Source organism: Lynx rufus, unplaced genomic scaffold, assembly GCF_022079265.1.
Source record: "Lynx rufus isolate CCGP_SWC_20201006 ecotype Redwood Valley unplaced genomic scaffold, mLynRuf1.p SCAF_4, whole genome shotgun sequence".
NCBI lineage: Eukaryota > Metazoa > Chordata > Mammalia > Carnivora > Felidae > Lynx > Lynx rufus.
In genome coordinates, this window is record NW_025814856.1 from 14,404,757 (window position 1) to 14,416,265 (window position 11,509).

Sequence of the window (11,509 nt, forward strand, 5' to 3'; positions counted from 1 at the left end):
GAGAGAGAGAATCCCAAGCAGGCTCTGCAGTGTCAGCCCAGAGCCCGACTCGGGGCTTGAACTCACGACCTGAGCCGAAATCAAGAGTTGAATGCTTTTTTTTTTTTTTTTTTTAAGTTTATTTATTTATTTTGAGGGAGAGAGGACACACGAGTGGGGTAGGGGCAGAGACAGAGGGAGAGAAAGAATCTCAAGCAGGCCCCCCACCAGCAGTGCAGAGCCCGATGCGGGGCTCAATCCCACGAACCACGAGATCATGACCTGAGCCATCACCAAGAGTCGGATGCTTAACTGACTGAGCCGTCCAGGCGCCTCGATCATAACAAACATTCTACGCAATCAGGCAGTCAGCCCCAGGCCACGCTGGAAAGAGGCCTCCAGAACTGGTAAGTTTTGGAGTCCCCCCATTTGGGTTCAAACACCGGCACTGCCCCTGCGTAGCTGGGGCAGGTTCCTTCACCTCTCTGGGCCTCAGTTTCCTCAACTAGAAACTGGGGAGATGACAGTACCTCCCTCGTGTTGCCGGTACGAGCCCTCCATGAGCTAATGCCAGGGCAGCACACGACCCTGCGCTTGCCCAAGGTAACTGCTCCGCAGATGTGAGCTCTGACAAGTATCGTGTCTTTTTCAGAATCCTAGAAAATAGGGATTCTGTTTTAGAAGGCAGGGCCAGGATGCCGGGTGGGTGTTCCCTGGGCAGCGAGGCTCTCCCAGGCCTTCCTTTTTTGCAGGCTTTTTTTTTTTTTTCTTTCTTGGCACGCCCGCAGCCAAGTCTGGGAGGGTTTCCTGGACAGAAGTCCCTGTGGCCGCTGCCTTAAGACGTGCGGGCTGGGCCGCGGCCGCCACTGCTCTCCGACCCAGGCCAGTGCAGCAGCATGGAACTGTGGGGGACCTACCTGCTCCTCTGCCTCTTTTCCCTCCTGACCCAGGTCACCACCGAGCCGCCAACCCCCAAGGTCAAGAAGGCTGCAAACGTCAGGAAAGGTAAGGAGGGGGACAGGGCGCCTCCCCCATCTTCCAGGGAGCCGGTCACCCTGTCCTTTTCTGCTCTTCCTGCTTTCCTCCCCACCTTCATTTTCCTTCTTCATAAGTCCTGGGAACCTTAGTGAGGTACGCTTGAAGCCCGGGGAGACTTCTCCAATACCGGGGGCGGTTGTCAGCATCGTAAGCATCGTTGGCCCTCAGATTGGGAAAGAACCTTCCAGATCACCTAAACTGACACCCACTCCCCACCCCCGCCCCAAATACGTTGAAGAAATCAAACCTTTGGTCTGGCAGTGCCAGTGGGCTCTACTTTGTGATCTCCGAAACTGCGGTCACTCAGCTCTAAGATGGGGAGCGTGGCATTTGCTGAAAGGCTTCTGGTTAGGATTTCATGATCCCAAACATGCAAGTGCCGAGCCCAGTGCCTGGCGCGTGGGATATACTTTAGGTGCAGGGGGGGAATAAAAGGACCAAGTTAATTCTCTGTGTGATAGTGCATCTCACAGCCTTGAGGAAACAAAAATGTGCAACCCCCAACGAGGACACCAGAGACGGGTTCGTGTTCCTTCTGTTGCCTCTGGGTTTGGGGTATCTTTGGGTCGCCTTGGCTGCTGCACGGCCTGCCCTTGGAGCCCTTCCTGTGGTGAGGTCACCCCAGGCTGTGTTGAGACAACATTAGTGAAATGCCATGGCAATGAACCGGGCTGTCACCCCCATAGGGCTCAGAGGCTCCGAGAGAGAGAGTTCCAGGGGATGAGATTGTGGATTTAGGCAGAGAAACAGACAGGCTGGAGCCAAGAACATGGAAAAGGCAAGGCAAGGGGGCGTGGGCCACATTCCGGCCCCTCTCTGAGCCTCCTCCGTAAACGACAGCTGCCCATTGGCCAGGGACTGGTGGAGTGTGGAAAGGTGCCTTGGGACAGTGGAGACCCACAGGGCTGTGGCTCAGTTGGCGAAGCATTTGACTCTTTTTTTTACGTTTATTTATATTTGAGAGAGAGAGAGCCGGGGTGGGGGTGGGGGGGGGGAGGGGCAGAGAGAGAGGGAGACACAGAATCCGAAGCAGGCTCCAGGTTCCGAGCTATCAGCACAGAGCCCAACTCGGGGTTTGAACTCATGAACCGAGAGACCATGACCTGAGCTGAAGTTGGAGACTTAACCGAGTCATCCAGGCGCCCTAAGCATCTGACTCTTGACTTCAGCTCAGGTCATGATTTCACGGTTTGTGGGTTCGAGCCCCACGTCAGTCTCTGTGCTGACAGTGCAGAGCCTGCTTGGAATTTTCCCTTTCCCTCTCTCTCTGCCCCTCCCCCTGCACTCTCTCTTTGTCTCGCAAAATAAATAGACATTTTTTAAAAGTTCAAAACAGAATGGATACCCTGCTGGCATTTATTTTGAAAAGCAGATTTATATACACGTACACATTTACTTTTATATGGGTAGAATTTTTCTGGAAGGCTCCACAAGAGTTAGTGACAGTGATTACCTCTGGGAAGAAAAACTGGGTAGCTGACAGCAATCTCAGTTGGAAAGGCGACTGATATTTTGAACGGTTTGGGTTTTTAAAAAGTTATATGCAGATATTACCTTCTACAAAATTGTCAGTAAAAAGAGAAGAGTCAATACCCTGCATGGTTGTGTCCATGAGCCTTGGCTAAAACTGCCACGTAGAGGTCTTTGTAAAAGGACACACAGTTCCAAAGGCAAATTATAGAATTTTTACATGTGGAAAGAGTTGCTGATTTCTCAACTACCAAAGATTTAGTATTTATTTAATCACGTGAGCCATGTGTTCTGTCATTTGAGAAAGGAGGTCAGACCAGATGATGCCTTGGCCCTCTCCAGCTGTCGCACTCGAACCCTGGCCCCAGGTGGTCTCCGTGGCGGCCCCTGGAGGCCCTGGACCCTGGAGGCCGGCAGAACAGCTGACAGTGACCACAGCCCCGGCCTCTCCCTGAGCCCCGCTTCAGTGTTCTGACTCACCCTGGTTTTTCTTCCTTCCACCGATTGCCCACATACACAGCAAATGCTTCCGGAATGCTTCTCCACGGGGGGCCAATACACGTGCTGAGCCTCCTGACAAAGGATCGCCAGCACTGCTCTTAAGGTGCCAATCGGAGCAAAAACCTTGGTGGTTCTCACTCGGGCACCAGCGCCATCTGGGGGCGGGGGAATACATTACAGTCCAGAGCCTGGGTCCCAACCCCTGGAAATGCTGGATGCACGGGGGGGGAGGGGAGGAGGCGGGAGGCATCTGTGTCTTCCCCAAATCTCCAGTGATTCCAAGGAGCCGCCAGGATTGAGGATCCCAGGAACGAGTGAACCGGCCGAGGCCCAGCAGGAAGCACACATAACCCCACCAGGCTAGTCTGCCGGCCTCAAACCCTCCCTTTTATTGCCTTGCTCATCTGGGCGTTATTTTCCTCATATTTAATAAGTTACATCACTAAATTCTGCACATACGAGTATGTTTCTTGCTCACATTTGTTTCCTGCGATTCCCCTGCAAAAGCCTCTTATGGGTGGACAAAGGCTCTGACCTCATCGCTCGTGACCTTGGACTTTATGCAGGCACAGCTAAATGGACCACGGAAGCGCTTCCCCACCCTCTACCCCAGGCCCTGCAGCCTTTCCTGAAACCCCTGGGATTTCAGTAAGACCAGGGTCCACCCACAGAGCCTTCATCCTACACACACACACACACACACACACACACAGGAAGATACTTCCCACCTGCCCCTGCCGGCCCACGCATAACCAGCTCCCAACCGGCCTTTGTGGTCAGGATGGCTCAGGTCAGGAACCTGCTCGTGTGCTGTCACAAGGGCGGGGAAGGCCCAGCTTGGAGCCTGGTGGACCTGGGTTCGGGCCAGCCCTGCCTGCTGCTGGCTCTGAGATCTTAGGCAAGTTGCTTCCTCCTGGCTTCGGTTTGCTGTTTGTGATGCGGTGTGATGGAAGAGAGGCATTACCCCGGGTCAGTAGGGTTGATTTAAGAGACAAGCACTGTTCACACCCTTTGTTTCTCTTAGGCTCTAGTCTTCTTCGGAGTCTTCCGAGGTGGGGGCTGTTAGCATCCCATTTCGCAGATAAGGAAACTGACTTCGGAGAGACTGAGCAACTCGCCCCAGGCCGCTCACAGCCTTGTCACCTCAGAGCCCACGCACCTGTGCTGTCACACTCAGCCCCCAGGCTGGAGCGTGTGCCCTGCTGGGCCTGGTCCCGTTGCCCCAGCCTAGGGGGGTGAACTTGGCAGGGCTCAAGGGCATCTGGCTCTGCTTCCTATGCTTTGTTCTCCTCTGGAGCTGGGAGCAGCGTTGGGCGTGCACCCCCAGCCCCTGCCAACCCCGACCCCATCTGAACCCCAGCAATATTCCTAAACAAATGTACAGGTCTCACTTAAGGAGGAGCAAGTGAAGGATGGGTCCCCTCCCCCCAGCAGATGGAAAATCACAGTGACTTAGGCTACCACCAACGGGGACAGAGAGAAAGTAGTCCAAGATATCAGGGTCTAGGGGTGTCCTTTCCTTTGTCCCCTTGTGGTGGATACAGGTAGCGTTTATCCCACGCCGTCCTTGCCGGCCCGCATCCTTAACTGCCTTCCTCACGCGTCTGTGATTGTCTCCATCCTAGATGTCGTGAGCCCAAAGATGTTTGAGGAGCTTAAGAGCCAGCTGGACAACCTGGCCCAGGAGGTGGCCCTGCTGAAGGAACAACAGGCCCTGCAGACAGGTGAGTGCGGACGACAGCCTCTCCGGGCAGGTGTGGGCCAGAGGAGGGCTCAGGCGGCAGCCAGCAGTGTGCCTGCGGCCAGTACCGGGGCCCCGGCTGTAGGCCAAGAACCGAGGGGCTCAGGGAACGCCCTCCTCGGCCCGCTTCCTCTTGGGCAGGTCCCCTGACGTGTGTGCAAACGGGAATGTTCTCAAAGGACAAAGACTCTCCCCCAGGAAGTGCATTGCCACCCAACCGGAATCGTGGCCCCAGGAGCACTGTGGAGCCAGCCAGCAGCCTTCCTAAAGAGCTCCCAGAGGACCGTCCCCTCAGCCAGCCCCCACAGCCCTAAGGGACAGTTGGCTTGCCTCCCCTGCGTGTCAGCAAATTCGCTGAAGCTGTCACTCTTGATCATTGTAACGATGCTGAGGCAGGGTTTATCACAGCCATTTTAAGGAAACCTGGGGGCGGCTGGGTGGCTCCGTTGGTTGAGCAGCTGACTCTTGATTCCGAGTCAGATCGTGACCTCCCGGTTCGTGGGTTCAAGCCCCGCCTCGTGCTGACGGTGTGGAGGCTGCTTGGGATTCTCTCCCTCTGCTCGTCCTGTGCTCTCTCTCTCTCTTTCTCTCTCTCTTTCTCCAAATAAGTAAATAAAGAAAAAAAAAACGAATATGGGGAAACCAAGGCAGAGACAGGTCCTGTTCCTTGCCCACACTCACCTGGCCGGTTAGTACAGATTAGGGTCTGAACGCAAGCAGCCTGCGCAGGCTGGGTGGGAGGAAGGGTGGGTTTTGGTCTGCCTGGCCCTGCGCTAACCAGACAAGCGAGGATGGACCCCGTCACACAGCCCCAGAGCCTGGGGGCGAGGTCAGGGCTCCGCCACCTGCCCCAGCTCTACCTGGGCCACCTAGTCTCTCTCTCTCAACCACGTTCCTTTCATAGCGGCTCAGACTCGCCTACTCCTTTGCGACCTTGCCCCAGAGAACCAGGCTAATGGTAATAGATTACGCTTACAACGTGAGTTTGCTGCGCGCCTGGCACTGTTCCAAGTGCTTTTTGTACGTGAACTCCTTCTCCGCAGAAAAGCCACGTAGCGGGGCTTATGACTAGGACCCCGCCTCCATTTTCCACCAAGAAGCTGAGTGTCTTGCCAACTGTCAGAAGGAGCAGAGTCTCGCTCTTAGCTCTGCCCCGCTGCCTCTCAGGTTCTCATCTGGGAATCACCTTGGTCCCTTCTTAGGAAATCTGCCAACCTCCCTGTGCTCACAGCCACCCTCTCACTTAGGGTGACCGAGGTGTATCCAGCTCCTGAGTCTTGGATCTCCCCTCCCCTCCTGCGTCCTCGGAGACCTCCAGATCCTTCTCACTGGGCGGGTTTGCGCACGCTTCCTCCCACCAAGATCTTTCCTTTAAGCCTCCACACCGGCCATCCTTCTGGCCCGCTGAAGTGCCCCGCTCTGTTCCTTCTACCACAGGGCCTTTGTCCATGCTGTTCCGGCAGCTTGAATTGCTCTCCCAAGATCCACCTGATACGTGCTTCTGGCATCACTGTCTCAGGACTCTCTCGCCCCTCGTCTCAATCAGCCTCCTCGGTTATCATCCTCACAAAATGATGTTCTTTCCTGCATCACATTTACTGCAGTTTGTAATGATATATTCATTGGTTGATTTACGTCTGCCTCCTTTGCTAGATGATAAGCCCCAGGGACACAGGGACCATGTTTGCATTTGACGACCTTATCTCTTCCACCAACTTGCCCAACATAGTGCCTGCCACATATCAGCACTCAGCAAATGTCTAAAAAAACATTTTTTTGAATGTTTCTTTATTTTTGAGAGGGGGTGGGAAGGACAGGGAGAGAGGGAGACACAGAATCTGAAGCAGGCTCCAGGCTCTGAGGTGTCAGCACAGAGCCCAACGCGGGGCTCGAACCCACTACTGTGAGATCCTGACCTGAGCCAAGGTCAGATGTCCAACCGACTGAGCCACCCCCGCCCTCAGCACTCACTAAATTTCTGAAGAGAAATGATTTTCTTCAACCAGCTTAACATAGCAGCCGGGGTCAGGGAGTTCTAGAAAGGGAAGGGTCTACCATGTTTTGGCTTCCAGTAATAGAACACCTCATAGTAGATTAAACAAAAAGGGAGTCTGAAAGAGGGTAGCTGTTGAGTTTTTGTTCAGAAGCTTTGCCTCACGGCCGCAAGATGGCTGCTCCAATTCCAGGCATCGTGAGTGCATTTTGAGGCAAGATGGAGAAAGAATGGACCAGCCATTTACCAGGAGAATGGAGGTCTTCTATTCCCATCTTGCTGATTAGAGCTCTATTGCAGGACCACCAGTAGCTTCATTACAAGAAGGAAGCTTTTCCAGCCTCCGTAGTCGAGGCAGACAAGAGAGAGAGGAGTTGGGAACCGATGTTGGTTGGATCAGCCGTTGTTGGTGGCAGTATCCGGGAACACCGAAGGAATGTTCCCAGTGAGCACAGTGCCATTCTGGGTGTCCGATTCCTCCTCTGTACAGTGGGAGGTGCGTGGGCAGATTGTACAACAGGCCCTAAGTCTCTCTCTCTCATGTCTAAGCTTTGTGCTTGGACAAAGTCCGTGTAACCTGTGTGCCACTTGCCCCCTGAGGTGAGGATGTGGTGGGGACCTCCTGGCACAAAGTCTCTGACATATGGCAGTCCAAATACCGCCCCCACCCCATGCCTGCTGATTCCTAGGAGGTTCATGGCCTCCCAAGCTGACAGGGCCTTCCAGAATTCCCCCGCTTCGGGCAGAGATGTCCCCGCCTTTACACTCCCGCGTGCCCCAGGCCTTGGAGGTGGCACCCACGAAGGGCCCTGACCTTGAGCTAGGGGCTGTCTGCAGCTGAAGGGCTAGCCTTACCACCTCTGGCATGGGGACGAGGGCTCTGCATCGGTGTCCGTCACGGCACCCCTTCTGGCCTGGGGGCTCTCCAGGGCCATGGGGGTGGCCGGGCGGGAACCGCAGGAGAGTGGGCCTGGCCCTGGAGGTCGGCCTTGGGCTCGGGAACCTGCAGACCTTGGGTGACGGCCATCTCTGCCCCCTGCAGTCTGCCTGAAGGGCACCAAGGTGCACATGAAGTGCTTCCTGGCCTTCACCCAGGCGAAGACCTTCCACGAGGCGAGCGAGGACTGCATCTCACGCGGGGGCACGCTGGGCACCCCGCAGACGGGCTCGGAGAACGACGCCCTCTACGAGTACCTGCGCCAGAGCGTGGGCGCCGAGGCCGAGATCTGGCTGGGCCTCAACGACATGGCGGCCGAGGGCACCTGGGTGGACATGACCGGCGGCCACATCGCCTACAAGAACTGGGAGACGGAGATCACGGCGCAGCCCGACGGCGGTAAGGTCGAGAACTGCGCCGCCCTGTCCGGCGCGGCCAACGGCAAGTGGTTCGACAAGCGCTGCCGGGACAAGCTGCCCTACATCTGCCAGTTCGCCATCGTGTAGCCAACGGCGGGCGGGGGAGGGGGGGGGTGCGGGGACCGGGGCGCCCAGCCCGGATCCCCGGTCGGTGGTGCAAATAAAGTCGGTGCCTCTGGACCCGGAGTGGCTGTGTCTGTGTTGGGCCCACCAGGCTAGGAGCTCCGGAGAGGTGGGGGGAGGGGAGGAGGAGGGTGGGAAGGAAGGAGGAGGGACGAGGGGAAGAAGGGAGGATGGGAGGGGAGTAGAGGAGGTGGAGGAGGGGGAGGAGGAGAAAGTAGAAGGAGGGGAGGAGAAGGGAGGAGGGGAGAGGCAGAGGCGAGAGGGAGGATGGGAGAGAAGGGGACGAAGTGGAGGAGGGGGAGGGGAAAGTAGAAGGAGGGGAGGAGAAGGGAGGAGGGGAGAGAAGGGGACGAAGTGGAGGAGGGGGAGGGGAAAGTATAAAGAAGGGAGGAGAAAGGAGGAGGGGGGAGGGGAGGAGAAAGGAGGAGGGGAGAGGGGAGGGGCAGAGGGGAGAGGAGAGGAGAGGGAAGGTGAGCTGGACACACACGGTTCACATCACCAAGGGTTTCTCTGCAGGAGGATGGAAAATGAGGGGAGACTTAGATCCCCCCCCGACTGCCTCTTTTCTTTGCATAACATTTTCTCGTTTAATTTCCTACTTACTGAAAAGTTGCAAGAATTCCCAGGTCCCCCTCCTCCACATCTTCCAAAAATTAACATTTCCCGATATTTGCTTTATCCTTTTATTTTTTTCTGGACCATTTGGCAGTAAAGTGCAGACATGATTCCCCTCGACCCCTAAATGCTTCCGGGTATTTACTTCCTGAGAACAAGGGCATTTTCTTGCATCAGCACAGCACCGTTATCAAAGTCGGGAAATTGACGCTGGCGCAATGTTGCTGTCTAGCTTACTGCCTCATTCCGATGTCCAGGCTTCCTTTTGGAAACTCCACTTCCACGTGCTGGAATCCAGCATCCCCTCCCCAGCTCCAGAAAAGGGGAGACGCCCACCCCCTGCAATCCCTCCCGCTGTGGATCCATTTCTGGGATGCCCCGACATCTGAGTCCTGCTGAGGGCTGAGGGGTTGGGGTGGGGGATGAGAGAGGAGGGTGCCCGCAAGATAATTTGCATTCCTGTCCTCCCCCAGCACACCCTGGGGGCCGATTTGACAATTGCCAATACTGCCTGACTGGTGTATCTCCTCCTTCCCACTCCTTACAGGAAGCTCCAGGCTAGCAATGACACCCACCACTTGCTGAGCCCACCGGAGTACAGGAATTTTAAGTATGTTGCTTTATTTAATCTTATCCCCCCAGGACGGGATGTGCTATTATCCCCATTTTGTAGAAAAGGAAGTTGAAGCTCAGGGAAGTTAAGTGACCTCCCTTGGGGTCACCCAGCGAGTAAACGGGCAGAGCCAGGATTTAACCCAGGGCTGATTCCAAAGGCCTTGGCCTTTCCACCACCGCTGTGATGTTTGTTTGCTCCATGTACTGGAACCTTCTGGAAATAAAACAATAGAAAAGTGGTGCAGTGACCCCCCCTCCCCCCCAAAGGCTACTGGCCAGCTCCTGGTGTGACCTCCCTAGGGGACACCTCCCTAGGGGAAGTCTTCCTTGTCCCATGAGTCCTGGTATCATTCCACAGTCTGGACGTCCACACCACCTTTTTCTCCCTGGCGGTTTTTTAGTGTATCTTGCCTTCAGGAATGAATTGATAACAGTTTGACTTGCTGCATGGCAGGAGGGTGGGCTGGGGGAGGTAGCGTATAGTGATCGGTGTGCGTACTTCATGTCAGGCAATCTGCTGGACACTGACACGGAAAGCCTCTTGTGTAATTCAGTAATTATGGGAAGAGGTAATACAATCCAGTTGTGGAGACAGGCTCAGAAGGCTGATGCCATTTGTTCAAATGCAAAACTGAGACAAATCTAGGCCTTGCAACCCTGAGTTTTGGGCTCTTTTTACCCCACTCAGCTGCAGGATGCAGGTGACCAGGGTTTTTTTTCAGAGTTCCTGACGCGGGTGGCTGCCCGCAAGAGGGCACCATGCCTCTGCGTGTGAGCACGGGTCCTAGTGGAGAGGTGTCACCCGGGTGCTTCTTGGGCAGGCAGCCAGCACTTCCCGCCTCCAGCAGCAGGTGGCAGTATGGCCAAGAGAATCGTTGTGCATCGCTAATAGGGCCACAGATGCTCTTCCATTTGGAAAAACGGAGACCAGTGGATGGCAAACTGGGGTACACCCGTCCCAGGATCTTGTTTTTTTTAAGTTTACTTTGTTTCTGAGAGAGAGCGAGCGAGCAGAGGAGGGGCAGAGAGAGAGGGGGACAGAGGATCTGAAGCGGGCTCTGCGCCACGTGGGGCTCGAACTCACACATGGTGAGATCGTGACCTGAGCTGAAGTCTGATGTGTAACGACTGAGCCACTCGGGCGCCCCTTTCTTGTTTTTATTTTAATTTTTGGCACTCTGTGTTTTTGGACTGTTGTGTTATGGACTGTTTGGCACTCATTTTGAATATCACGTTGAAATATGAGTTATGATTACTAAGGTTGTTTTTGTGTTTTGTTTTGTTTTGTTTTGGGTGCTTCCTTCAATTTTGTACCCCGGGTGGCTGCTTCACACGGTGCTTTACTCACCTCACTAGTCCTGGCCCCGGCTCAGAGGTACAAACTTTGGAGAATCTTCCAAGGTGTATGTAAGCAAGGATAGGAATTTGGGGTTTAGGACTTCAACTTCTCCTGGAAAGAAGTGTCCTAATATTCTCCTGGAACTGATATTGAGGCCTCTTGTGCAATCAGCCTTTATTCTCTTCCTCATGCTGTGTTGCCTGGTGTGTAAGAAACTTTGGGGATGCCGAACAAACGGACAATTTGAAATATTGGTCGGGTCGGTGGCTCTCAACCCTGGCCAGACATTAGAACCGCCTGCCCAGGCTGTACGCCGGACCAATTAAATCCAAATCTCCGGGGAGTGGGCCCAAGCACTGGAGTATTTGAAGCTTTCCAGGCAATTCCAAACAATAGCAGTTGAGAACTGCTCACTTTGGGAAGCCAGCTACCTATTAGGTTAGGATTTTGGAAAAAGCCCAACAGCCCCAGAACATCTTCCTCTTTGGTCTGCCTCGGTCTGAATTTCCTACCATTCTAAGCCTAATGCACGCTAATCAGGATTGGGCAAAAGAAGTCTGGTTACTGTTTTATATTGATTTTGACAGGATGCAGAGACTCAACTTGAAGGAGTTAGTATAAGTTAATTTCACTAGAAAGTAGACATGGTTATCCAGTTGGAATTAGACTTCGTTGCATATAATGAAAAATCCCAAATAACAGGGCCTTAAGACAGAAATCTGGAGGCAGATCGTCCAAT

At 54.5% G+C, this 11,509-nt stretch overlaps 1 protein-coding gene across 2 annotated transcripts; it reads left to right on the plus strand.

Moving 5' to 3' along the window:
- Positions 1–242: 242 nt before the first annotated feature.
- On the plus strand, positions 243–8,181 carry CLEC3B (C-type lectin domain family 3 member B). 2 transcript variants are annotated; one of them, XM_047097243.1, is made up of 4 exons: positions 243–386; positions 768–984; positions 4,614–4,712; positions 7,765–8,181. In XM_047097243.1, the coding sequence occupies exons 2-4, from the start codon at positions 876–878 to the stop codon at positions 8,163–8,165; spliced, it is 609 nt and encodes a 202-aa protein (XP_046953199.1). In that variant the 5' UTR covers positions 243–386; positions 768–875; the 3' UTR covers positions 8,166–8,181. The 2 variants fall into 2 exon arrangements, with proteins under 2 accessions (XP_046953199.1, XP_046953202.1); XM_047097246.1 differs by having other exon boundaries at positions 930–984.
- The last annotated feature ends 3,328 nt before the right edge of the window (positions 8,182–11,509 follow it).

What these genes read in the sequence shown, in the direction of transcription:
- CLEC3B (XM_047097243.1), top strand. Translation starts at nt 876, where the DNA reads ATGGAACTGTGGGGGACCTACCTGCTCCTCTGCCTCTTTTCCCTCCTG. An exon ending in GGCTGCAAACGTCAGGAAAG is followed by an intron (nt 985 to 4,613) that starts GTAAGGAGGGGG and finishes TCTCCATCCTAG; the next exon opens with ATGTCGTGAGCCCAAAGATG. An exon ending in ACAACAGGCCCTGCAGACAG is followed by an intron (nt 4,713 to 7,764) that starts GTGAGTGCGGAC and finishes TGCCCCCTGCAG; the next exon opens with TCTGCCTGAAGGGCACCAAG.